Source organism: Mustela putorius, unplaced genomic scaffold (genome assembly GCF_011764305.1).
Source record: "Mustela putorius furo isolate JIRA1106 unplaced genomic scaffold, ASM1176430v1.1 tig00003903_pilon_pilon_pilon, whole genome shotgun sequence".
Taxonomy (NCBI): Eukaryota; Metazoa; Chordata; class Mammalia; order Carnivora; family Mustelidae; genus Mustela; species Mustela putorius.
Window position 1 is genome coordinate 3956543 of NW_025422051.1, and position 27694 is coordinate 3984236.

Consider the following 27694-nt stretch of genomic DNA (forward strand, 5'->3'; position numbering starts at 1 on the left):
AAAGGGAGAGAAAGTCCTTTTTAAAAAAAATTTTTTTTTATTTATTTGACAGAGAGAGAGGTCACAAATAGGCAGAGAGGCAGGCAGAGAAGGTGAGGGGAAGCAGGCTCCCCGCTGAGCAGAGATCCCGATGCGGGGCTTGATCCCAGGACACTATGATCATGACCTGAGCTGTTGGCAGAGGCTTAACGCACTGAGCCACACCCCAGGAGAGAAAGTACTTCTTATGAAATTGATTTAGGGGCAAGTGTAGGGGGAGCTCTTTGAAAAACAGCTGAACAAGTCAGATTTAAACCAACAGCACTCAGACCTTTTATTTACTATCAAGTAACTTAATCAACATACACAGGACTGCACTGGGCCCTTATTCACATTGACGTCTTGTCCAGACACCCGCTGCTGATGGGAAATGGTACCCGATCGTGTCTCTTCTGTTCTGAGAACACCTCCAGCAGAGGCAGGCAGGTTCCGGCTGGGACGAGAGCTCTTCCTACTGGATGGCCAACATTACCCACACTGTACTGTCATTTCCTTACTGAAAACTTCCTTTCCACCAGTGTGTCAGTCGTCCCGGAACAGCTTGCGACAGTCCTGCTCTGCCAGCCACACGGCAGTTGGTCCCAGGCCGAGTCCCCCCATCTCTGCCTGTGTGCGAGGCTGCCTCCCCCGTGCAGCTCCTCCAGGGCTGGGGTGACACGCTGAGTGCCCCGGTTTGTGCTGACTGACCTAGAAGGGAAGGAACAAAGGACATTTTGAACCTCAGAACTCAGAAGGCTCCAGACAGAAAGCCTGTTGAGCTCTGCTGATAAAAAGGCCTCTTCATTTTTAAAAAATTTTTAAAGGTTTTGACAGAGACACAGCGAGAGAGGGAACACAAGCAGGGGAGCAGGAGTGGGAGAAGCAGGCTTCCCACTGAGCAAGTAGCCCAACGCGGGACTCGATCCCAGGACCCTGGGATCGTGACCTGAGCCAAAGGCAGACGCTTAACCAACTGAGCCACCCCGGCGCCCCATGAGGACTATAATCTTCCTTCTCTAAGCCGCATCTTCCAGGGCTGGAAATCCAGCCCAAATCAGGAACTATCCTTTCTGCTCTGGGGACAGGCTGGGAGAAAATGTGACCCAAGAGGGGTTTGGTGAGGATGAAGATGGGGAGAAAGGGGGGGCAACTCTGCCAGTATGACTGTGCTCTCTGCAGTGGCTGCCGGGGGGGTGGAAGGGGGCACCTGGTGAGGTGAACAAAACGTTCTGAGACCTGCTGGGCAGAGTTGGGGAGGAGGGCGGGGGTGGGGGAGAGCTGGGATCAAAGCTGTACCCTCAGGCACTGACGGCATAACCAGTCTTCCTTCACTTGTGTACTGGTTCACTCGTGCCAAGTAAATCACACCAATGACAGCTCTTCTGTAAAGCAGAAGCTGCATATAAGCGCCAAGTCCGGCCATTGTCAGATTTCAGTATAATCTAGTTTAATAAAAACCAGTTTCCAGAAGGGCTAACTCTGGTTCCAGATAAAACAGAGCAAATGCCTTTCTCCTTATTCCTTCCACAAAGAGTAACTAAAATCCCCTAACATGATACAGATGGCAAAGGTAAGATTCTGAAGGGTGGGGGAAAGAAGGCCGACTGACTGCAGACCTCGGGCAATGAGGGACACAGAGCAGTGAGTTCCCTCCATTTTCTTTCTGCTTCCCCCATACGCTGGAATGGACACTGAAGACACCAGCAGGCCAGAAATGCACATGGTCCCAGACCAAAAAGCCCCAAGAAAAGCCCATTGCTAGCTAGAGGACAGGGAAAGGGTCAGCCTAGAAGCCGGAAACTGGGTGCCAGACACACAAAATCCCCCCTTCCTGTCAGCAGAGCCCTAGTGGGAGGCGAGGACTTCTAGAGTCCTACCCCTACCCGGCAGTAACCAGGAGGCGCACCCCTTCCTCCACCAGCAGTGTCGGGGGAGGCCTGCTAAACCAGAAGATCTAAAATAAAATTCAGAGATTCAAATGTATCCCATATATTTGGGACACCATTAAAAAAAATCCCTTGTCAAACCAAGAACCAGGGAAATTTCAACTTGAATGAGAAAAGATGAGTGATAGATGCTAACACTGAAACAACACACATTCTGAAATTACCCTCTCTCATCAGTATGCTTCAGTTAGCCATTAGGAACACACTTGAAACAAATAAAAAAATAAAGTCTTGGCAAAGAAATATATAAAGCAAGCACCAAATGGAATTTTTAGAACTGTGAAGTACAATAACCAAAATTTTACAACCTCCCTGGATGGGCTCAGTAGCAGAATAGAGATGACAGACTAAAGAATTAGTGAATCTGAAAAGAGAGCTGTAGAAATTATCTAATATGAACAGCAGAGAGAAAATAGGGCGAAAAAGGATGAGCAGAGCCTCAGGGACCTGTAGTACTACAATAACTGACCTATTCATTTCATCAGAGTTCCAGAAAGAGACTGAAGCCTTAAAAAGTACTTGAAATAGGGCTGAAAATTGCCCAAATTTGGCAAAATGTGTAAACCTATAGATTCAAGGAGTTGAGTGAACCCGAAAACACAAAGAAAGCTACACCAAGATATAGCATAATCCAAGTTCAGGGAAGACAAAAAAATCTTGAGGGCAACTAGAGAGAACTGATGCATTACTCACAGAAGCAATGATTCGAATGTCAGTGGATTTCATATCTGAAAAAAACATGGAGGCCAGAGGAAGTGGCACAATAGTCTGTAAGGGCTGAAAGAAAATGACTGTCAACACAGAGTTCTGTATCCCATGAGAATATCCTTCAGGAATGAAGGTGAAATAAAGACAATCTCAGATGAAGGAAAACTAAGAGAATGTGTTCCAACAGAACTGCTGTAGAAGAACCACTACAGAAGTTCCTCCAACAGAAAGAAAACGATGAAAGAAGGAAAAGAAGCATCACAAATGAAGAAAGAACAGCAGAAAATGGGACAAAATTTAACAGACTATTCTCTTGAGTTTAAAGAATTATTTTGACAGTTGAAGCAAAAGTTATAACACTGTATGATGCAGTTCTATATATATATATAGAGAGAGAGAGAGAGAGAGAATGAATTACAAAGGGGACAGGATAAAGGAACCTAAATGGACATGAAGTTTGTATACTTCCACTTGAGGTAGTGAAATGTTGAGACCAGTAGATTGTGATTAGTTGCATATGGATGATCTAAAGAAAGCACTAAAACAAGCATACAAAGAAAAATACTTTAAAACACTGCAGATAAAATGAAGTTCTTAAACGTATTCACGTAACTCACGGGAAAACACAAACAGGGAAATGGGAACAATAAACAGAGGGAAAAAAGAAATCAAGTTTTAAAAATGGCAAATTTAAGCCCTATAATATCAATAATTACATTAAATATAAATGATCTAAATTCACAAATATACAAAAAAGAGACCAGCAGAATGGCTTTAAAACATGACCCAAGAACATGCTGTCTACAAGAAATTCATTTCAAATATGATATAGGTGGGTTGAAAGTAAAAGGATGAAAAGGATATACCATAGAAACGTGAATTAAAAGAGAAGCCCTCTTTTAAGGGTGTGAGCCCTCGACACTTGCCATGAACGGGTCTAATGAGCTGTGGACATATGCTAAGTCTGAGGTCAACAACTGCTTACAGGTTTGCAGCTGAAACTGGGTATGGCTGTAAGCTCAGACAGTTGCAGATCACTAAGTGTCCTTATGTTGCAGTAATGCTAACAGTGGTAGATCATTCAGGCCAAGTAAATAAAGAACAAGTCCTTTGAAATGACAATTTCAGAATTTCTACAGGGGGTTCGAAGGAATTGCTACAATTATTGAAACTATGTGAAAACTGATTACTTGGTTGATAAATTGCTATCATCGTTCTAAAATTACAGGCTTCACTTTCTGCAACAAAACTTCATAAGGACCAAAGTATATTTATGGAATGAAAACTGCATTTTGGTTTTTCCAATTTTAAAATAATAATCAGAAGGAGGGCACCATGTTATGATGAGCACTGGGTGTTACATGCAACTAATGAATGGAACACTACATAAAAAACTAATGATGTCCTATATGTTAGCTAGCTGAACATTATATATATATAATATATATATAAAATAACTATATATATAATATATTTAAACAATATATATGTAAACTATATATATTTTTATTTTTAAGGGAAACTATATATATATATATATAGTTTTTTAAGGGAAACCATATATATATATATATATTAATATAAAATATTAATCAGAAAAACAGGAATTAGTGGTGATCAATGTACAACTTTCTGAATGTACTAAAAGCCACTGAATCAAACACTTTAAAGGGTGAACTCTATGTATGTGAATTATATTGCAATAAAAAACATCAGATAAAAAGGGGTGCCTGGAGGACTCAGTCAGTTGAGTATCCAACTCCTGATTTTGGCTCAGGTCATGATCTCAGAGTCATGAGATCAAGCCCTGCATCAGGCTCCATGCTGGGCATGAAACTTACGTAAGATTCTTGAGCTCCCTCTCACTCTGCCCCTTCCCACCCCTCATGCTCTTTCTCTAAAATAATAATAATAATAAAGAAGAGTTTTATCAGATAAAATAGACTTTGGAGTAAAGAAAATTACCAGTAACAACAAAAGACAGTACATAATAGTGAAAGGTTCAACCCACCAACAAGCCATAGCAATCCAAAAGGTTTACATATGCAGCAAACAACAGAACTTCCAGTTTCCTGAAGCAAACCTGAAGGAACAGAAGGAGAAGCAGACCTGTCCACGTTTATACTTGGAAACTTCAATACCGCTCTCTCAACAATTGATAGAATGACTAGACAGAAAATCAACAATGATATAGGGAACTAAATAATGCCATCAACCAAACAAGACTCAACTGCCATTTATACAACACTCCACCTAATAACAATAGAAACACGTTCTTTAAAAAAAAAAAATTATTTGAGAGACACACAGAGAAAGCAGAGTGGTGGGAGGGGCAAAGGGAGAAGCAGGCCCCCCACTGAGCATGAGCCTGACATGGGGCTCAATCCCAGGACCCTGAGATCATGACCTGAGCTGAAGACAGATTTTTTAAAAAGATTTATCTATTTATTTATTTGACACAGAGAGACAATGAGTGAGAGAGAGAGAATGCACATAAGCAGGAGGAGTGCAGAGGGATAGGGAGAAGCAGGCTCTCCACTGAGCAGGGAGCCCATCATGGGGTTCAATCCCAGGACCCTGGGATCATGACCTGAGCTAAAGGCAGACGCTTAATGACTGAGCCACCCAGGCGCCCCTGAAACACATTTTTTTAAGCATGCATGGAACATTCACAACAGAGGCCATATCCTGTTTTTCATGAAACAACATTTCATGAAATCTCAACAGATTTTGAATAATTGAAATAATAACAGAGAGAATATGTTTGCTAATGATGGAATCAAACTAAGAATCTATATCTAAAAAGAGGAAATTCTCTAGATCCTTGGAAATTAAAGAATACACAGAATTCTAAATAATCCATGGGATATTAAACAATACATTGAATTAAAATGAATATGCAACATATCAAAATTTATGAGACACAGCCAAAGCATTGCTGAGAAGGAAATTTATTGTATTAGATGCTTACATTACAAATGATGTAAGGTCTCAAATCAATAACCTAAACACTCACCTCCAGAAACTAAGGGAAGATAAAAATAAACACAAATCAAGCAGAGGGAAATAAGAGCAGAAGTCAGTAAAACTGAAAACAGAAAAACAATAGAGAAAAATCACTGAAACAAAAAACTGATTCTTTGAAAAGATTAAGAATTGGATAAATCTCTACCAAGTTTAAAAACAAAAAGACAAGACACAGATTACTAATATCATCAATGAAATAGGAGGTCCCACTATAGAACTCACAGACATTAAAAGGATAAAAAACATTAAGAAAAATTCTACATACATAAATTTGACAACTAAGATGAAATGGACCAATTCCTCAGAAAACACAAACTACCAAAATTCATCCAATATGAAGTAGATATAGACCTTAAAAATTGAAGTTATATAGACCTTAAAAATTGAATTAATCATTAAAAGACTCCCAAAGAAGAAATCTCCAGGCCTATATACTTTCAATGGAGAATCCTACCAAATATTTAAAGTAGAATTAACACTAATTCCACACAACCTCTTCCACAAAATTATGAGGCCCGCATTACCTGATACCAAAACTAGACAAATACCCCCCCCAAAAAAAAACAGTATCTCTCATGAACTTAGATGTAAAATCCTCAACAAAGTATTAGTAAATCAAATCCAACAATATGTGAAAAAATTTATATATCATGACAGAGTGGATTTATTCCAGAATGCTGGTTCAGTTTCACTCATCATGTAATTCACCATGTTAACAAACTAAGGAAGAAAAATCAGACAATCACATTAATTGACACAGAAAAGGCACTACCATCCATTAAAGGCATTTAACATCTCTTCATGATGTTCAGGAAACCAGAAATAGAAGGAAACTGCCTTCAGCAAACCAGGAATAGAAGGAAACTGCCTTAACATGATTTTTTTAAAAAAAATTCTACATAAAACTACATCTAACCTCATTCTTTATGGTGAAAGACTTAATGCCTTCCCCCCTAAGATCAGGAACAAGGCAAAGACCTCCGCACTTGCCACTCTTATTCAACAGAATACTAGAAGTCCTAGCCAATGAAATAAGGCAAGAAAAGGAAATAAAAGCCATAGTGACTAGAAAGGAAGATATAAAACTGTCCCTATTTGCAGGTGATAGGATTACATACATAGAAAATCCCAGGGAACACACACACACAACCAACAAGTGAATTCAGCAAGTCTGCAGGATGCAAGATCAATATTAAATATTTGATTTATATACACCAGAAATGAACATTTTAAAACCGAATTTTAAAACTCATACTATATACAATCACTCAAAACAAATGAAAAACTTAGATATAAATCTAACAAAACAAGTAAAGGACTTGTATGCTAAAAACTAGAAAATACCAGTAAAAGAAATAAGACAAGATCTGAATCAGTAGAGACACATGACAGTGTTCATGTTATCAGAGGACTCAACAGGAAAAGATGTCAATTTCCCCCCAAATTGATCTGTATAGAGATTTTAGAAAATTCCGGTCAAATTCCTGCAATGCTTTTTGTAGATATAGACTATCTTGTTCTTTTTTTTAATAAAGATTTTGTTTATTTATTTGACAGTGATCACAAGTAGGCAGAGAGGCAGGCAGAGAGAGAAGGAAGCAGGCTCCCCGGTGAGCAGAGAGCCTGATGCAGGGCTCGACCCCAGGACCCTGAGATCATGACCTGAGCTGAAGGCAGAGCACTGAGCCACCCAGGCACCCCTAGACAAGCTTATTCTAAAATTTATGTGGTAAGGCAAAGAAACTAGAACAGCTACAGCCTTTCTGGAAAAGAATAAAGTTGGAATAATCATTCTATTCAGTGTTGAGATACATATAACTGTATTAATCAGAACAGTGTGGTATTGAAGGACAGACTCATAGGTCAGTGGAGCAGTAAAAGCCCAGAAATAGACCTACGTATGTTTATGGCTAACTGATTTTTGAACCCCCTCCAAAAAAAGGAAAAAGCAATCTACTGGAGGAATGATAGTCTTTTCAGTAAATGGTGCAGGAGCAGTTAGACATCCACAGGCAAAAAACTAACCCTTTCACACTTTAAACAAAAACTAATCCAAAATGAATCATAGAATTCAATGTAGATAGAGATAAACTTATCCTAAAATTTATAAGGAAGGATAAAAAATACAAAATGTTTATCAGAAAACATAGGAGATAATCCTCAGGACCCTGGGGCTAGGCAAAGAGTTCTTAGACACAGCAGAAAATGCACAATCCACAAAAGAAAAAAATCGCAAAGTTGGACCTCATCAAAATTTACGAACTTTTGATTTGTAAAAGATCTTGTTAAGAAGATGAAAACACGTGATAAGACACAGGCTGGGAGAAAATATTTGCAACCACCTATCTACCAAAGGGCTTTTATCTAGAATATATAAATAACTCTCAAAATTCAAGAGTAAAAAACAAACAATCCAATTAGGAAACAGGCAAAACACCTGAACCAACATTTCACCAAAAGGAGACAGGGATGGCAAATAGGCACACCAAAAGATGTTCAGGATCACTAGGTGTTGGGAAAATGCAAATGGAAGCTACAAGGACCTATCACTATACACCTAATAGAACGGCTAAAATACAACACAGCAACACCACCAAATGCTGGTGAGGCTGCACAGAAATCTGATCTCTCATATGCTGCCGGTGGGAATGTCAAATGGTACAGCCACTCTCAAAAACAGTTGGGTTGTTCATTGTAAAAACTTAATATGTGTTTACCATAGGATCTAGCAATTGTACTCCTGGGCGTTCATCCAGGAAATGTTATGTCTGCACAAAAATCTACGCACCAATATTCACAGCAGCTTTATTTGTAATAGTTAAAAACTGGAAGCAATGCAAATGTCCTTTGGTGGGTTAATGGTTACACAAGCTGTGGTACATCCACACCATGGAGTACTACTCAGCAACAAAAAGGAATGGACTACTGATACATGGGACAACTGGTGACCCTCCAGAGAATTCTGCTGAGAACAGATGATCTGAAAAGATCACATAGTGCATGGTTCCACTTATCTACCAATTTTGAAGTAACACAATTATAGAGATGGTGAAGAGATTAATGTTTGCCAGGGAAAGGTGGGATGGGGTGGGGGTCTATGATTATAAAGGGGTGGCCCAGCAGATTTTCTTTATGCTGATGGAACACTTCTGTACGTTGACTGCGGTAGTGTTCACACATATCTATATGTGACCAGATTACATAGGCCTGTGGACACACACACAAATGAGTGCATGTAAAAACTGTCTAAAACTGAGGTCTGTAGATCGGACCAACATCAAATTCCTGGTACTGATAGTGACCTACGCAAAAGATGTGAACTCTGGGTAAAGCTGGGTGAAGGATTCAGCAGACCTCCCTGTACTGGTTTTGCAGCTTCCTAGGGGTCCATAATTATTAATTTTTTTAAAAAAAGTTCCTCTGCCCCTGTTTCTTTGTGTAATGTGTTCAATTCTCTGTTTGGGTTGTTTTAAAGACCCAGCAACAGCGTGGTAGTAACTCAGGACAATTTTCTGTCAATGACTCGCCAAGTGCGAAATGTTGCCTGGTCAGAGCCCATGTCCCGACGAATGTCCCATTTATGGAGGTACTACCGGCCCGACCCCTGGACCCCAAAGCACTCTTTGAATCCTTTAACTAAAAATCTTTCTTTTTTTTTCCTAAGATTTTATTAATCCATTTGACAGAGATCACAAGTAGGCAGAGAGGCAGGCAGAGAGAGAGAGAGGAGACAGGAGTCTCCCTGCTGATCAGAGAGCCCGATGCGGGGCTCGATCCCAGGATCCCAGGACCACGACCCGAGCTGAAGGCAGAGGCTTTAACCCACTGAGCCACCCAGGCGCCCTAAAAATCTTTCTTAAAAAATTCATTTTATCTCCCTGAAAGCTGCTTTCCACTCACGTTCAGATTCTTTTTTTTTTTTTTAATCAAATCACTGGCCATCACTTCTCGGCCTTTTGGCTAAGATCAAATGTATCAAATCACTGGCCAGATAGTGTGGGAGGAGAAGAGCTCTGAGAGCTCTGTGACTGCCCCCTCTGGGGTCCATGAAGAACTGCGCCGGAGTCCGGCCCGTCTGAGCTGGCAGTGCACTTTGTGCCCACAGCAATCTGACGAGGCCGCTTCCTTCTCTGTGCTGCAAATGGGTTCCTATCCTCCTACAGTTCCTGAATGTCACTGAACCCGGGCAGGGATGCTCAGACACCTTCCAGTTCTGATGTCTACCTCCATGGAGCCTACGGCCTCCAAGCAGAACCTAAAAATAAACCCTCTCAGTTAATTTCCTAACATTTTCCCATTATTTTGGGTTGTGGGTCTTTGTTGTTGTTTTGTTTTTTTGTTTTGTTTTTTCCTTTTTTAAGATTTTATTTATTTGACAGACAGAGAGCACAAGTAGGCAGAGAGGCAGGCAGAAAGAGAGGAAGGGAAGCAGGCTCCCTGCTAAGGGAGCCTGATGTGGGGCTCAATCCCAGGACCCCGGGATCATGACCTGAGCCGAAGGCAGAGGCTTTAACCCACTGAGCCACCCGGTGCCCCAATGTTTTGCTTGTTTTTGAAAGAGAGAGTATGTGCACAAAGTGGGGGGTGGGAGAGGGAGAGAGAGAGAGAGAATTTAAAGAGACTCCCAGCGAGCATGAAGCCCGAGGCAGGGCTCAGTCTCACGACCCTGAGATCATGACCTGAGCCGGAAATCAAGAGTTGGACGTTTAACCCCTTAAGCCATCCAAGCGCCCACTGGGTTGTGTTGAAAACATAAACATATCCATGAATTCTTAATGTGCTTTTCTCCCGAATTCTTAAGCCCCCAATGTCCAGACAAAAGACTAAGGTTTTAATTCACTCCAGATCTCATTCTTTTTTTTTTTTTAAAGATTTTATTTATTTATTTGACAGAGAGAAATCACAAGTAGATGGAGAGGCAGGCTGAAAGAGAGAGAGGAAGAAGCAGGCTCCCTGCCCAGCAGAGAGCCTGATGTGGGACTCGATCCCGGGACCCTGGGATCATGACCTGAGCCAAAGGCAGCGGCTTAACCCACTGAGCCACCCAGGCGCCCCCAGATCTCATTCTTCACAATACTTTGGAGCCCTATTCATTTGAAGCTACGAAGTATTCAACTTTATGTGCCAATTTAAAAACCAAACCCTTGGTTTATCAGCAAGCTACAGTGACCAAGTACCTAGCATTCCCCCCACCCTTTTTTTTCAGCTGTTGGATGTTTGACAATGAAGAATTCAGTTTGAAGCTACTGAACTTCTTAGTTCAAAGGATTCCCATTTACCTAGAATCTGGGGAAAATAAAAATGTTTACTGCAGCCTCTAGCACCTGAAATGAGTTTAGACCCTTCTGGATATTCTGAAGATGAAAGTATTTCAAGACCTCTCGTGGGCTCTCTGTCCTGTTCTGTCGATCTGCGTGTCTGCTTCTGTGCCAGAGCCACACCGCTTTAATGACTACCCCTTTGCAGTACGTTCTTCTTCAAGATTGCTCTCACTGTTCCGGCAGCGTCTCTTCAAGTTCCGTATAGATGTTAGGACTATTTGTTTAGTTTTGTTAAAAGTGCTATTTGTCCAAGAAGACATAAAGATGGCCAACAGACACGTGAAAAGATGCTCCAGGGACGCTTGGATGGTGCAGTCCGTTAAGCATGCGACTCTCGGTTTCGGCTCAGGTCATGGTTTCTCAGGTCCTGAGATCAAGCCCCGAGTCTGGTTCTGCATTCAGCGCAGAGTCGGATTAAGACTTTCCCTCCCTGTTTGCCCCTCCTTGCAAGCTCTCTCTCTCTAATAAACAAATGAATCTTAAAAAAAAAAAAAAAAAGATGTTCGACATCACCAACCACCAGGAAAATGCAACAAGCCACAATGAAGACACTACCGCACACCGGTCAGATTGGCTCGTATCCAAAAGACAAGAAATAATAAGTGTTGGCGAGGATGTGGAGAGAAAGGGGAAGCCTTGTGCACTGTGGGTGGGAATGCAAGTGGGTGCAGCCACTGTGGAAAACAGTATGGAGATTCCTCAGAAAGTTAAAAGAACAACCCTATGATCCAGCAGTTCCATTTCTGGGTATTTAGCCAGAGAAAATGAAAATACTAACTCAGAAAGACATACGCATCTCCATGTTCACGGCAGCATTATTAACAGCCAAGGCATGGAAGGAGGCTTACCCTTCACACTACTGAGACTCTAAGAATCTCAAGATTAGAGGCGCCTGGGTGACTCTGGGTTAAGTGGTTGCCTTCAGCTCAGGTCATGATCTCACAGTCCTGGGATCAAGCCCCGCATCAGGCTCTCTGCTCATCAGGGAGCCTGCTTCACCCTCTCCCTCTGTCCTTCCCCCTGCTTGTGTTAAGTAAATAAAAATATTTAAAAAGACCTATCCTGTATGATAACAGAAAACAGACAGTAAAACTGTCTTAGTGCAACTAATTTACAGAATTTTAGAGATTCCAGTATATCACCGTTGTGTGAAGCACTCGAAAAGGGTTGTTCTCAAAATATATTACACTGAGGTGTGAAATCTTTTCTTACCACTCAATTCACAAATTCGCTTGCACTTAAAAAGAAAGAAAGAAAGAAAGAAAGATCATCTGCTTAAAGATTCAAAGTCCTACTCCAAAGACCTGGGTGTATTTGACCTCCTTTGCTGCAGTTGCCCTGGTCTTATAAATGACCAGCCAGGCCCTGCTTGCGGCGGGCTGTCCCCCACGAGCCCGGCGGCCATCGAGGGGAGCATCGGAGCCCCACCGCGTCCCGCGGGCAGTTGGCTCGGCGGGGCTCCCGGCGCTGCGGAGGAGCAACTCAGGAAGACGGAAGACGCTCTTAGCATTTTAATCACAGTTTTGTCGACCTTCGAGGCCGGGAAGGGGGAAGGAGGAAGAACGGACTTCCTGCTGGCGTTCAAGTTTGAGAAGAGTCAACCAGAGGATTGTGCAGCCCCGCCGCTCTGGGCGGTGCTCCTCACCGCTCGGGGAGGCAGGTACCCGCGCCCCCCTACCCGCACCCCCCAAGGACACCTGCGAGCTTTGCGCGAACGTCTCAACTTCCCTCCTCCATCTGCACTTGCAGATTTTCAGCCGCCCTTCTTCCAAGCGTTTCTGGGCGTCGTCGCCTCCGGAGGTACCCCTCACCCCCCAGCCCCCCGTCCCCGCCCACACACTTGTGCCAGGTGAGGCACCCTGGGGGGACGACCACAAGCTGCTTCACAGATGCTCCGAGTCGGTGCCGGGCCCTGGTGCCTGGGCTCAGATTTCCGGGCATTCAGCCGGGCCGTTATCACAGGCGAATGACTTTCCAGCCCATTGTGACAGCCTTCCTCCTGGACCCACTCCAGGACAAATGGGTCGCGGACGGGCGTGTCTTCTTTTCGGGGGCCACGGGTCCTCCGTGGGGGCTTCTCCCAACACCCCTCCCCGGCCCCGGCCTCTCGGGAGGAGGTTACTGCCCAAGATCATCTGTCACCCCTGACGACCAGGCTTTCTTAACCTTCCTGTTTTCACCTCAAATCAGTGATATGCAGGGCTAAGGAGAACGGAAATGACTGACAAGGTTTACGACAATAGGGCCATTAACTTGTTGGGGGTGTTGTTTTTTTTTTTTTTAAGGGAGTTGCTTGGGGATAACGTGAAAATACTTGAAAACGCAGAAATGTCAAAGTGCAAGCATCCTCTCACTGTGACTCTCAGGCGAAGTGTAATAGGAAACATTTAGTTTTCTCAGGCAACCGCACCCCCCAAATTGCCTAGAAATGTACTTAAAGAGCCTAAATGGTATAAAGTATTTCCAGACTTCCAGTGTGAAAAATAAAGTGGCAGGGAGAGGGGGCTGTTGGCAGTACATTTGCACTAAGTCATACTTTAAACATCCTAAACAACTCTCACTTCAGGTGAAAACGAAGTCAAACAAAACAAAACAAAAACCCAGACAGACAGACAGACAGCCAAAACTTTCTTGCCTGGGGAGCAGAGGGAGAAACTAAGGGGGAAGCCACCTTGCTGGGAGCCCAGGTGGAGATGAGCTGCCCCCAGCCCCTTGCTGCTCAGTCAGTGGAAGACTCCCTTCTCCGCTCCAGAATTCCAAGGAAAACCTCAAGCCACGTGAGGCATTCACTGGTCAAGCCCCAGAGTCAGCCAGGGCAGAACTAAATGGCCATTACATTTCCTCACCAGTGACAGGATAAAATAATAACGTGTTTCTAGTTTGATCATGCTCCCCCACCACACGCACCCAAGAGAAAAACGTCCCAAGTTTCTGAGCTCACTGGAGAACAAAATGAATGTGCTCCAAACCAGTATTTATGAAACCTGGAAACAGCTGAGTCTGCTTAGTCGGCTTTTGTTTTTCCTTCATTGAGCTGCTCAGAGGTATAATTTTAATTGGCATACATAATTGCTTTTGTGAGTAAAGTCGTTCCCGACTCAAATAAAGGAACTGAGTCAGTAGCTTAGAATAAGCATTTGATCGCCCACCTGCACGTGTTTGTCATCTACCAAGCGGGGGGCAGCCGGGGTTAGTGGGGGCTCAAGGGCTGGGAAGTGACGGGAGCTGGCGTCCGTCATTCAGGTAGCCCTCTGGCCCCCACAGGGGCTATTGGTTAATGGAGTGGATGAAGGTGGGGGTGGGGGTGTCACTGGGGTTGGCCTCCGCATTCAGCTGGGAAGTCTGCTCCAGATTCCCTCTCTCTCTCTCTCTGCCCGAGCCCCCCCCCCCCGCCCCTGGTTCATTTGCTCATTCTCTCTCTCCAAATAAATAAATAGATCTTTAAAAGCAAAGGGCTTGGGGTACCTGAGTGGCTCAGTGGGTTAAGCCTCTGCCTTCCGCTCAGGTCATGATCTCGGGGTCCTGGAATCGAGCCCCGCATCGGGCTCTCTGGTCAGTGGAGAGCCTGCTTCTCCCTTCTCTCTCTGCCTGCCTCTCTGCCTACTTGTAATCTCTGTCTGTCAAATAAATAAAATCTTTTAAAAAGTTTTAAAAAAATAAAAGCAAAGGCTTAACAGCAGAGAGCAGGTTCAGGTTGGCACAGGATGTGGGAACAGGTAAACCAGCCCTCCCCCGGGCCCACAGGACTGCAAGAGACTGCCAGAGACTGCCGTATTTAGGAGCAGGACTCAAATTTTTCCTGAGCTCAGAACTATTTCATTTTCCCTTTGTTGAGAAATAAAAAATAAAATGAATTTAAAAGGCACTCAGTAATGCTGGGAATTCTGTTGTTCTCTGGCAGGGTGTGTTGGTGTGGGTTTATTTTCAGCCAACGATGTCCTCTTTGAAAAACAGTCCCCTTTGCCATTCCTTGCTGGGGAAAGCTGGGGGAGGGGGCAGAGTGCACAGGAGGGCAAGAGCTGTTTGCAGAACCTGAAAAATGCATTATTTTCCTTTATTACCTCCGTCTTGGTGATACCCTTTTCTAGAGCAAGAAACAGCTTCTGCTTTATTGCTCCTATAGCCCGTATATTCAACAGATGCCAGCTGTAGGCTGTGTAAAAGGAAGTCCTATTTTTGTTTGATTTTCTTTTTAATTTAAATTCAATTAGCCAACTGATAGTACATCATTAGTTTTCGGGTGTAGTGTTCACTAAATTATCAGTTGTGAATCACACCCGCTGCTCACCCCAACCTGTGTGCTCCTTCATACCCATTCCCCCTGTTACCCCGACCCCCATCCCCCTCCCCTCCAGCAGCCCTCTCTTTCCTAGAGTTTAGAGTCCTGGAGGTCCTATTTTTAAAAAATTATCTCCGTTTTAGTCTTTTTGGCTTACTGTTCCCGTAATTTCTCTGAAGCACTGACGAGTCCTTTCTTGTAAAGCCTGGCCTCAGTCATGGGGCTGGGGAGTGACCCCAAAAGCTCTGGGGTCTTTTTCTCTACAGCCCCCCAAGTTCATGCTGGGGGCTGCTCCTATCGTCCCTCAGTTTGTCATCTTTACAAAAGAACTCACCGTCTCAAGCCGCTACCAGCTCCCCATACCTCCCAAGTGACTGTCCGGTTCTATTTTCTCTCTGCTTCCCGCCTGCTGTTACCATGACCCCAGGACACCCATCACACAATGTTCATCTCTCCAAGCTGGCCCTTGAGACACTGGCATGTCAGACCAGATTTGAGGCCTCTTGCTGGCAGGGCCCAGGGACTGCCCTGTGCTTTCTGGGGCTCCTTTTAACACCTACTTTAAGGGCTTAACAGAAAGCACTTCCATTCCACACACAAACTGCCCCCCTCAACCCCGTCTGCCTCAGTGGCTGTTTCCAGAACGTCGTTCTGTGGCAAAGCTCCTTGCCTCTCATGTTGATTTCAGGGGAGGGGAGTCTCTGAACACCGTCACTCATCCTTGAAGGCAAACATGGTGGTTGTGCTTATCGCCTCTCAACCCCTGAGAAATAGCCACTGTCAGCCAATGCTCTCCTCGGCATCCGATGGGTCTTTAATGTGAACGAGGCCAGCTGCAGAGGTCACACTGGGTTGCTGGCAAGGTGCCCGCAGGCTGGGGAGGCGGGTGGGGAGCAAAGCTGAAGGGTTCCAGTTCTCACGGAGACATCACTGAGCTCTGCGACTTTTCTCCAATTGAAACTGCTTCCTGTTCAGCTCCCAAATGGTTCTCCACTTCCCCGTGTGCTTGAACTTGGGCCAGGGCTAGGTCTTAGTCCTTACTGTTCTTATTCTATACCGCACCTAGGCAGAAATGCTTCTTTCAACAGAAAATTCCTTCAGCTCCACTAAGAGGCTGAGGAGCCAGGAGATCTCACAGAGAGAGCTTCATTTCTAAGTCACCTTGTTCAGCTGGAACAGTGGGGCCAGAAAAATGAGACCAGCTTGGCTTTTTTACTTTCTATTCTTCTCTGGGCTGTTCACATGGAGGGCAGCCTGAGAAAAAGCAGACTGAGGAATTTTAAGCCAGCTGCTTATAAATGTTTTTTAAAAGCATTGCTCGGACTATTTATATTACATTTGTATTCATGGGAAGAGAATCTCTACTCAGACTAAAAAAACCTCTTTGAAAACCCTCTGAATCCTGTCTGGACAACTGCAAATGGGCATTTCTCCTCTCCCCTCCCAACCCAGACTACAAACAGGGCTCTCAGGAGCACAGAGAAAACATAGCAAGGGTTAAATCTTATTTAGAAATCAGCCAAATCTGGGGTGTCTGGGCAGCTCAGTCGGTTAAGCGGCTGCCTTCGGCTCAGGTCATGACCCCAGGGTCCTGGGATCAAGACCCTCAGCATCCAGTTCCCTGCTGGGTTGGAGAGAGCCGGCTTCTCCCTCTCCCACGCTGTCAAGTATTGTGCATAGTTTTTTTTTAAAAAGGTGATCAGGTTTTTTTTAAGATTTTTTGTTTATTTCACAGAGATCACAAGTAGGCAGAAAGGTGCGGGGGTGGGGGGGGAGAGCAGGCTCCCCACTGAGCAGAGAGCCCGATGGGGGGCTCAATCCCAGGACCCTGAGATCAGGACCTAAGCCCAAGGCAGAGGCTTAACCCACTGTGCCACCCAGGCACCCCAAAAGGTGATCAGTTTTATTTCAAAGCATTTCCGGTCCTTCCATAGGATCCCAGGAATGCCGCCTGCCAAATATATGGGGGCTGCAGGAGGGTTAAGAAGGAGATTTCGTCTGGGCATCCTGGTCACCACAACCCAAGGTGCAGGCCCTCCTTCACCAACTGAGATGCACTGTGGGGTCAGAGAGAGCCAGGGTTCAGGCAGGAAGCGTTTTTCCACCCACCACACTAGCCAGAATGAAAACATTCGGCAAAATCCATGTTGGTGAAAATCTGGGACACAGACACTCCCAGAAACAGCTGGTGGGAGTGAACACTGGTGCAAGTCTGAAGAACTTTACCTCTCCAAATGCAAACCGTGTACACCCTTTGCTACATAAGGTCACCCTACTGAAGATGTTTTTCTTAGAGATATACTTACATGTGTGCAAACGACACTACAGAAAATGTAGCAATGAACTGTTGGGACTAGGAACTAGCTGAATATATTATAATACACTCCTATGGTGTTTAACTAGGCTTTGTTATTTTATTTCCATAACCTCTATTTAAAAAAAAAAACCTAAGTACATTTTATTTTATTTATATTTTGGGGGGGAAGGGAATGGCAGAAGAGGGGAGAATCTCGGGCAGAGTCCTCGCTGAGCACGGAGCCCAATGTTGGGCTTGATCTCATGACCCAGAGATCATGACCTGAGCCAAAATCAAGAGTCGGACGCTTAACTGACTGAGCCACCCAGGCACCTCTATTTCTGTAACCTTTAGATCATACCTCACAAATAAGATTTTGTCACAGCTGGATTTAGTGGAAGCAGAAGAATCAAGTCCACGATTTTCTGCAACACTGGTACAAAAAAGGCCAGGGAACGATGCCTTAGAAAAGATGATTCATAAAAGACCATCAGAAAAGCCCCTAAGCAAAAGCTAAATAATTCATCATTATGTTTAATATGAATAGGTACAGATTTATTACAGTGAGCTGGCATTAAGCTCCTTGCTCAAGCCCATACATCTTTCCAAAAACATTACGGATCCTCTAAAGGATAAATGCATGAACTCAGCAGCACTTTAGACGCTGCTAGCTGCTGGAACATTCCATAGAAAAATGGAAAACAATTTTGTGAGAAGATGATGGCAACAAACAGCAGCCAGTATTCTCAGGCTTTCAAATTACCAAAGAGCATATACAATTTTAGTCTAGAAAAAGTCCGCATTTTTTTTGAAAATTCAAGTTTTAGAAGGAAAAGCAACCTCCCCTCCCCTCCCCTCCTTAACAGGCACAGAAATACTGGAAAAAGTTCCTAAAACTCCAGCTACATCGTTTACATAAAGAAAAAAACATGGCCTTATTAGTTCTTAAATGCAGTCCACCCACAGACTCTTCAAACACGGGTGCTGCTCGGGCCCTCGGCGGGTGGCCAGGAGCTGGGAGGGTGGGCGGAAAGCAGCAAACAAGTTCCCCCGATGTGTTTTCTCCAGCGCCTGATGGACTTCAGGTACCTGTCCAAAATAGAGATTTAGGAACGCCTGGGTGGCTCAGTCGGCTAAGCCTCTGCCTTCCGCTCAGGTCATGATCCCAGGGTCCCGGGATGGAGCCCCGCATTGGTCGGGGCGGGGAGCCTGCTTCTCCCACTCCTTTGGCTGTTAACCCCTGCTTGTGCACACGGCTCTCTCGCTCTCGCGCTCTCTCTCTCAGAGGCAAATAAATAAATATTTTTTTAAAAACAAATAGTGATTGAGAATCTGGAATTTGTGAATTCTTTTCACTGTCTTCTTCAAAGTCACGTTTTGTAAAATCTCACCATTGCTGTCTGGTTTCTGAACTTGAGCAGAAACCCGTTTCGGTCAAGCACCACTAACTGCCCACAAATGGTGGGAATGGACGTTGGTGCGGCCACTTAATGGGAAAAGGTGTGGTGGTTCCTCAAAAAAAAATGAAAAATAGAGCTGCCCTGTGATCTGGGAATTCCACTGCTGGGTACTTATGCAAAGGAAAGATAAACACTAACTAACCCAGAAAGATATCTGCTCCCCCATGTTCACTGCAGTGTCATTCACAGGAGCCCAGCCCCAGCAGCCACCTAAGCACCCATCAACGTGTGAATGCACAAAGACAACGTGTCTTGTCTCTATACAGTGGCATATCAGGCAGCCATAAACCAGAAGGAAACTTGTCACTTGTGAGAGTCTGGATGGACCTTGAGGATAATACGTTTACAAACTAAGTCAGAGAAAGACAAATACCGTAGGATCTTCCTTATATGTGGAATCTGAAAACAAACTCATAGAGAGAACAGGCTGGTAGTTGCCGGAGCCAGACGGCAGGCGATGGGCGAAAGGGGTGAAGGGAATTGAAAGGCACACACTTCCGGGTCGAAACTGAATGATTCGTGGAGATGTCGTGTACAGCACAGCGATTGTAGTTAATAACACTAGAAGGCATATTTCAAGGTTGGTAAGAGAACAGATCTTAAAAGTTCTCATCCCAAGGAAAAACATGGTTAACTAGGCTGTGATCCTTTCACAATATACACAAATACAGAATCACCACACCGTGCACCTGAAACTAATATTACATTCTAAGTCAGTTCTATCTCAATGGAAAACATTTAAGGAATCAAAATTGAAAAGACTTAACTACCTCAAAATACGTTTGAACTTGCAGAAAACGTTTTCTAGACAAATACCACAAGAAATGTATTTCTTCTAGGAAATACATGTGGTTGCTTCTAGAAAGTAAGACTCGTGGGTGGTATTTTATATCCTTCTATGATAGCACTGTTGAACTCTTTTTCACCTTGTGCTTATAGGATTTTGAAAAAAACTTGGGGGTGTTAGTCTCAACATAGCACCTGATTTCAATCCGCTGTATTATCTGGGCTTGTTTCGCCGTCCACAGATGGGGATGCCATGCACCTCGTAAAGTGCCCCAGAGGACTAACAACACACATGAAGCGAGTAACACCGTGCCCAAGAAAGGCGTGCAATAAACGTCACCTCCCCTTAGCTCTGAGGAACCCTGGAGATCCTCTTAACCTCCATTCTTACTGGCAAGAACACTAAAGCCAAAAAGGTTTAGGGGCTCACCCCAGGTCAATCAGAAGTAACCAGGAGAGCCAGGCCCTCAAACCTGTGTTCCTGTACCCTAACATAAAAGCTGATTTCATACACACTAAGGAATGACTCTGGAACTACCCCGTGGCTACACCTCACTTTGGTAGGACCAGCCTCCTCTCCTGCCTCCTGCACCAGACTGGAGGAGTCTGGATTTTTCCCCAAACACCAAATCCACCAGTAACTGAGGGGGTCCTGCCTGGGAAGGCAGCCCCATAGGGGAGCTCCAACTATGTCTCAATCAAAGGCAGCACTAACCCCGCAAGGAGAAAATAAGGATTTGGATGTGGGTGTGTTTTAAGAAAGACTGTTCCATCTTACTGTGCAGGTCAGCTACCCAGATATCCATCCAAGTGTACCCCGCCCATCCATACACCCCATCCTAATTTCCAGCCCTCTGACTTGAATACAGCTCCTGCCTTGACTTAGATCAGGAGTGAGTTTGTTTTTTTAAAGATTTATTTGAGAGACGGAGAGCACACGTGCGCAAGAGCGCGAGAGCAGGAGAAGGGGCAGAGGGAGAGGGAGAAGCAGACTCCCCACTGAGCAGGGAGCCCGATGCGCAACTCAATTCCAGGACCCTGAGATTATGAGCTGAAGGTAGTTGCTTAACTGACTGAGCCGCCCAGGCACCCCTGACTTTGAGTTTAAATGGATTTTGTTGAATGACAAATTCTATGTGGGGACAATATTTGATGAATGCCTGTTCTGTGTTTAGGCAAGAGGTTCTCCTTTGAGTGATATTTATGCCTAAGCCCTTTGGGGCATAGTATACTGATGAAGATGAAATGACACTGAAAATGCTTTGGTGGGGATATGGTGGTAGCTGGTCCTGTCTTTTTCTGTTTGGATGGTTTCCTTAGAAAGCAAGCTTTCTGACCATTGCATTACTAGTCTACAGTGCACTTAACCTCCTTTCCTGAATGTGTTCAAAGTGTCCATCTATCTTGTCTAGAACAAAGACCAAGGAGTCTTAAATGCCTACCGGAATGAAATCTTGGGGCCTCCCCAGGGCAGAGGTCAAAGGGAGACATGCTGAAAAGGACAGGACAGTGCATCTGTCTGTTTGGAACAGTAGCGGATAGTGGGCACAATGATGGATTACTAGTAAGAAGCTAGAACAACAAAGCATTTGAAGGCATGTGAGAGGGTGATAAATGGAGCCATGAATAACTGAAGACAGTTTTTCTCTTTTCATATTTCCACCCTCCAGCTGCCTGGAGCCTCACAGCTCCAAGTTCCTTTACATAAATTGCTATGGTAGACACTCCGCTGCTCATCCGCGGCCCCCCAGTCCCCTATCTGGATATTGTTCCAGGGGAAACAGCCCGGCCCGGGGCGATGGGCCAGGACCCAGGGTCCAGTCCACGGTTCTTGACTTTAGCTGTCTGGGCACAATCAGCGCAGGAGCTTTTAGACCACCCCAATGCCCGGGCAGGTGAACAAGTGCTAGCCAGTATGAAATCGTAAAAGGACCTCAGCTGGGATGCGGGGTGGGTGTTTGGGGAAGGTTTTATCACCAGATTGAAGGAAAGACACAGGAGGGAAAACTCCTCCACCCCTTCCTCACTCACTAACCAGCTTCCTTCCTCCCTTCATGTTAACAACCCTGCATAGTTGTGTGTGGAAGTGACGCTTGCTGCCGAGGCCACCATCCGGTGACAGCCAGAGAAGACGCTGGTCAGTGAAAGGCAAGAAGGTGGAAAAGAGAGGAAAGGGCCCGAGTCCTTGGTTTCGGGTGCTGCGGTCCCCACCCAGCCCTGAGAAATGGTGTCCTGCCTCCCTGCCATACCCTGGCCATCCGGTAAGGCCCGTCCAGAAGTTGCTCAGGTTAATTCACCGGTAGCCCCCTTCACTGCCGGGCTAGGGGCTGTCACCACCTAGACCCCCAGGCCTGACCTTTACTGCCTCCTGCTTGTACTCACTGACCCTCTGTCCCATGTTTTTCCTTAAGCTCTTCTTCCCAGCTTCTCTTAAGGCAAATGGAAACCAAAAAAGCACTCCCGAACTAAAGCGACCACCCGGACGTGACCTCCAGCCAGCCCAGACTGCTTTGAGCATAACCCCCGAGCCCCACTGACCGATGTGGCGATAGACCATGGAGTGACCTCTAGAATGACCGACAGCTACCTTTACTTCATTGTGACCCTAAAATCTCCATCCAAGGAGGACCGCAAGCCTCCTTTACAGAGCAGACGACGTATCAGCAGGTTGCCTTAAATCGCATGTTATGGCCACCTCTCCAGATGATCCCAATGTTCATCCTAACCCTAAATAAAAGGAACCCATTCACCGTTCACCCTTGCTCAGGGAGTCACGGCTTTGCAGGTTATTTCCCGTGATCTTATTTGATGCAAAGTTTCCTTTGTGCAACAACTCCACCTGGTGTATCTGTGATTCACCAAGGGTCCAGCTCCCGGTTGGCTCAGTTACACACGTGTGGATGATGCCCCGCGGGAGGCCAGCCAGGGGGAGGGCGGCTGTAGAGTCACTGGCTTTCCTGCGCAGGTGCTGTCGGCAGCTCAGGGGTATTTTATAGGAGTCGTTCAGCAGCTTGAACTTATTCATAATAAAGCTAAGTGTGGGGCGTCTGGGTGGCTTAGTCCTTAAATGGCTGCTTTTGTCTCAGGCGGTGATCCCAGGGTCCTGGGATGGAGCTCCACGTCGGGCTCCCTGCTCCTCGGAAAGCCTGTTTCTTCCTCTCCCACTCACCCTGCTTGTGCTCTCTCTCTCTAGCTGTCTCTCTGTCAAATAAATAAAATCTTAAAAAAAAAAATCTAAGTGTGTTTCCCACCCCAGCCTAGACTCTTAGCCTGGCCCAGGTGCCAAAGGTGCTGCCAGGGGACTCTAAGGGGGTCAGGTAAGGAGTGATGCTGAGCTTGGGGCTCTAACTCCCATGCCGTTTCCCCTCATGCTCACCAGGCCAGGTGTGACTTTGGGCCGGTTACCTGACTTAGTGCTCTGAGTCCCAGATTCCTCATCTGTAAAACTGATAAATCAGTCAAAATAATGACACCTGTACAAAGCCTAGCTTGATGCACGGCATGGTGGGGGGGCGGGTCGGGGAGGAAGTCCATCCCTTTCCCCAGAGGAGAGTGGGGCAGATTTTCTGGCAACTTCTTGGTGGATCAGGAAGGTTATCTTTATAACGAATCCACTGGTTGGTGGCGATGTGGTAAGAGCCCAATAATTCCAGCAGAAGTGTGGGAAGAAGGGCTCAGTCACCAAAGTATGGAGAAGCCTAGAGCTTGCTCCCAGATGTCCCTGCAGCCCTACAAAGGAAGCCTCCCTGGCCTTCGGGACGGGAAGGCAGCACCAAGGTCCCCCACCCAGATTCTAACTTCCTGGAGGAAGGACGCAGATTGTACCCTCTAGCCTCCTCTCTATTCTCTTTCCTACCTCGCCCCCGTCTGAGCTCAGTCGATGCTAGTAAAAAATGAAAACAATGATCAGCCCTCAGTTCTTAAAGCCATAAAATGCTGCAGCATTAGTTCTGGAGAGGCTTTCCCTAGGCCTGGGAGGGAAGGGGAGGGGCCATTATGTTACTTACATCTGCAAAAACAGGATTAGCAGATGAAAGGATGTTTTTGTTAAGATGTGACAAGTCACCCTGTGCCTTACCTTCCTTTGCTCTGGAAATCAGGAAAGAACACAGACTTCCTAGCAATTACAGAAACTGACGGAGAAAACCCCTTGATTACTGGGAGAAAAGTCAGTTTCCGTAAGCACAGGCAACCCTGGGCTATGAAACAACCACCAAATCCATCCTCATTAACATCTTCAACTTCCTCCTCAGAGCTTCATCCCAGGGGAATACTGAATTACACTATAAAATAATGAATGGAAACTTAAGTCACTTCCACCCACTCGGCCGGGCTTTTTTTCCTCCTCCTCCGGACTGCACAGGGCAGAGGCCTGCCCCCTTCCAAGTCACACAGAGTTTGGGGAAACGCGCTCCCATCCCGCTAACTAGACTCCTAAGGTCAGCATGGTGCAGAACAAAACTCTTTCCTCAGCCCAACAATGTACAGGCCAGACACGGACCCAGACACTGAACACATGCTAAGGTCATTTACGCCTCATCTTAGCATCTTTAGAGAAAGAACACAAAAAACTGGGACCCAGGGGACTGTGTATTTCTACAGCCAAAGCTGCTACTGGCACTCTAAGATTCCCTCTCTCAGAGGGACAGAGCTGGGTGCAGAAAGCCCAGCCCTCAGGTCTTGTCGGCACTAGAGGAAGCTGACTAGGCAGCTTTGGTGACCTGATGTGAATGGGGTATGGTCAAATATCCTGCCAACGCCAGCCATGGAGGGGGTGGGCAGGGAGATGCTCCACCAGCCAGGGGAAAGCAAAGTCCATTCTAGGCAGCTATACCACAGCATGAGACACACACGTGTGCAAAAACTGTTGCAAGTAAGGCCTTGTCTACACCTAACACTTGCCAACTTAGAAGGCAAGGCCCGGAGCTGCGCTTTACCGATACAAAGGTAGAGAGTAAGTATGAAAGAGATTTGGGGTAGGGAGGATCAGAGTCGATAACTTTGCACCAAATCCCACTTTGGGTTTACTCCGTGCCTGCAAACACTGCTGCAATGTTTCCCCCAAGGAACATAGTGGTGTCAAGATAAAATCAATCAACCTCAAACGGTCCCCGAAATCAGATACTTTTCATGTCAATTTCCAGTCTCAAGTTCCATTATGACGGTTGCAAACCTTCTTTACTCTCCCCAGGCCTCTTCCCTCCTCCAGCCCTCTTCTCTCGCCCTCTCCTCGCCCCAACCTCAACAGGTGACCGACCTTAACTCCTACTTCATAGCGGGGGCCGAGAGTGCGGAGACCTGGGTTCTGCCTCAGCCAAACTTAACCCCTCTCGTCTCAGGGCCCTCCTCTGAGGGGGCAGGTGGCTAAGCTGAAGACCCCGAAGAGTCTCCTCCAAATTCTACCAGCCGTGCTTTCCCACCAGCTCAGATTTATTCAGGGACTACAGCATCCCCTCCCCCCCCACACCCCGCCCCACCACCTCCCCTTTTCCCTGCAGGCTGGTCTGAGCTCCCCCAAAGACCTTTCCCTGCCCCCAACCCGCCCAGGGCCACCTTACCCGGATCCGTCCCGCGGGCGCGTGTGAGGGAGCAGCCTACGTGGCGCCATCGGCCTCAGTGTCAGGCGGGCTCTCCTCGTCCACGGGTTGCTCCAGGTCGCCCTCCTCTCCACTGCGAGGGTAGGCCAGCAGGCGCATGGCTGGAGCGCAGGCCGCCTCCACCTGGCGAACCTGCTCTCGGCTCAGGCGCTCGCGCCAGGCGTGCACGGCCTCGCGGGCGTCCCTCGCCGACAGGTGGAAAGGTCGGTCCGCACCGTAGGCCGCGCCCCGTGTCATGTTGAGCGCAAAGGCGTCGAGGGCGGCGAGCGCGCGCAGCCCGGAGAAGCGCAGCAGGCGGCGCAGCTGGGTGCGCGGCTGCCGCACCAGGTCCTCGTAGCGCAGCCTCAGGTAGCGGCGCCGCAGCCAGGCGGGCGCGCCGCGCGCGAACAGCAGGTCGCGCAGCCAGGCTTCGCAGATCACCTCGAGCGCGCCGGTCAGGAAGAAGTCCGCGCGCGGCGCGGCGGGCAGGGCACGGGACTGGCCCCCGGGCCGAGCGCCCACGCCGTGAGCCAGTAGCACGCGGTGGAAGCGGTCACCCCGCTGGCGGGTGCGCAGCACCTGGATGCTCTCGCGCAGCAGCCCTTGCCTGGACTTGAGGCGCGAGTTGTGCACGGCCCGCGGGTCGCGGAAAAGTTGCACCACCTTCAGATTGAGGCCGGGGTCACGCAGCAGAGGCACCAGCACGCCCAGGTCGAGGAGGCGCACGTCCTTGATGACTACCACCGGGTACTTGCGGCACTCGGCCTCCAAGGCGCGCAGAGCCACGGGCGGGCAGCTGCGCTCGCAGGCTGCATCCTCGACCAGGCCGACCTCAGCGCGGGCACGGGGGGCGCCGGGGCACAGCGGCGGCGAACAGATGACCTTGTTGGTCCGCCAGCGAAAAAGGGCGGCCGTGGTGAGATTGGCCGCGCCCGGGGCGCGCGCGGCCGGGTCCCCCGGTGGCGCGTACAGCCGCAGGACCGAGAAGTCGCAGCGGAAGAGCGAGCGCAGCATGTCGCGCAGCGCGCCCTGCAGGCTTTCGGCGTCGCCCGGATACAGCGCCTGCCACAGATGCCACATGGGCTCATACAAGTAGAAAACGTCCGGGTGCTGGTTAAAGAGCTCGCCCAGGAACGACGAGCCTGTGCGCCAGGTGGCATGCACGTAGATGTGCTGCTTCTCGCGCGACACCGCCTCCCCGACGGCGCCGCTGAAGTTGCCCGGAACCCCGGGGGACTGGCCCGCGTTGCCGCCCTCCTCAGCCGGCCGCGCCTCCCCGCCCTGCTCGCGCTCGCCCGCCGCCGCCGCCTCCAGGCTCCAGACTCCCAGGCTGCGCTGCACGCCTGGGCAGTGCCCAGCGCCCTTGTCACCGTCGCGGCCGCCGTCCAGCACGGAGGGGATGAGCAGCAGCACCAGCGTGTACAGCACCAACAGCAGCGCGAACTTGCAGTACTCCCGGCGCCGCCGCCGCCGGCCCTTCATCGTTCACCGAGCCCCCCACCCTCCGAGCGGGTGGGGCGCCCGTCCTCTCCCCTTCCTCGGAAATCCCGTCCCTTGCCCGCTCCTCCGGCCTCTTCAGGCCCCTCTGCGCCGGCGGGGGGCTGGGGGGGCGCGGACCGGAGCGACCAACCGACCCGGGCCGCGCATCCAGAAGGGGGAACTTAGGAGGCGGTGGTGCGGGTGACGGCGCCCCTGCCCTCTCTCGGCTCAGCCGCTGGAAAGCCGCCTATTGGCTGGTCCGGCCGCCGCCCGCCCCGCCTTCAGCCTCGCAGCTTCTCCCCGCCTCTTCACCCGCCCGGGATCGCCCACAGCTCTGCCAGATCTGGGCGGGGTCCCCGCGGGGTGGGGACGATGGATGGGGCGCACCGAGCCAGACCCCACCTTTCCCCAACCCCTCGGTCGTGAAGTCAAGTCTTCCCTAATTGACTTCAGGCAAGGGAGGGGCTCCTGTGGACGGAATGTACCCAGTGACTGGACACGGACCCCACCCGGAGAACTCCACCGCCTCTCCGGTTTTTATGTCCCCTGCCCGGTCATCTCTGTCGTTGGCCGACTCGCCTCCATACTATTGAGAGCGGGGCTCCTGGCCTCTATCCACATCCAGCGCCCCCATCAGCCCCGGGGTGGGTGTTACTGAGCTCTGGATGGAGAACTCCTCCGCTGAGACAAAGATAACGCAATCGCACACTTGAGCGGTGGACCGGAGGGATGGGGAGAGCTAAAGCGTTCACGCAGGGCCATTAATCGTTAAGACGCAGCTTTTGCGAACTTTTAAGT

The 27694-nt window shown here is 47.6% G+C and overlaps 1 protein-coding gene and 1 pseudogene across 2 annotated transcripts; one reads left to right on the plus strand and one right to left on the minus strand.

Moving 5' to 3' along the window:
- Positions 1–288: 288 nt before the first annotated feature.
- CHST7 (carbohydrate sulfotransferase 7) lies at positions 289–27163 on the minus strand. Of its 2 annotated transcripts, none has more exons than XM_004754973.3 (2): positions 25400–27161; positions 289–726 (listed from the first exon to the last, which is right to left on the minus strand). In XM_004754973.3, the coding sequence occupies exon 1, from the start codon at positions 26897–26899 to the stop codon at positions 25436–25438; it is 1464 nt and encodes a 487-aa protein (XP_004755030.1). In that variant the 5' UTR covers positions 26900–27161; the 3' UTR covers positions 289–726; positions 25400–25435. The 2 variants fall into 2 exon arrangements, with proteins under 2 accessions (XP_004755030.1, XP_004755031.1); XM_004754974.3 differs by lacking the exon at positions 289–726 and adding an exon at positions 17760–18684 and having other exon boundaries at positions 25400–27163.
- Positions 3680–3995, plus strand: LOC106006073 (annotated as a pseudogene).
- Positions 27164–27694: the final 531 nt, after the last annotated feature.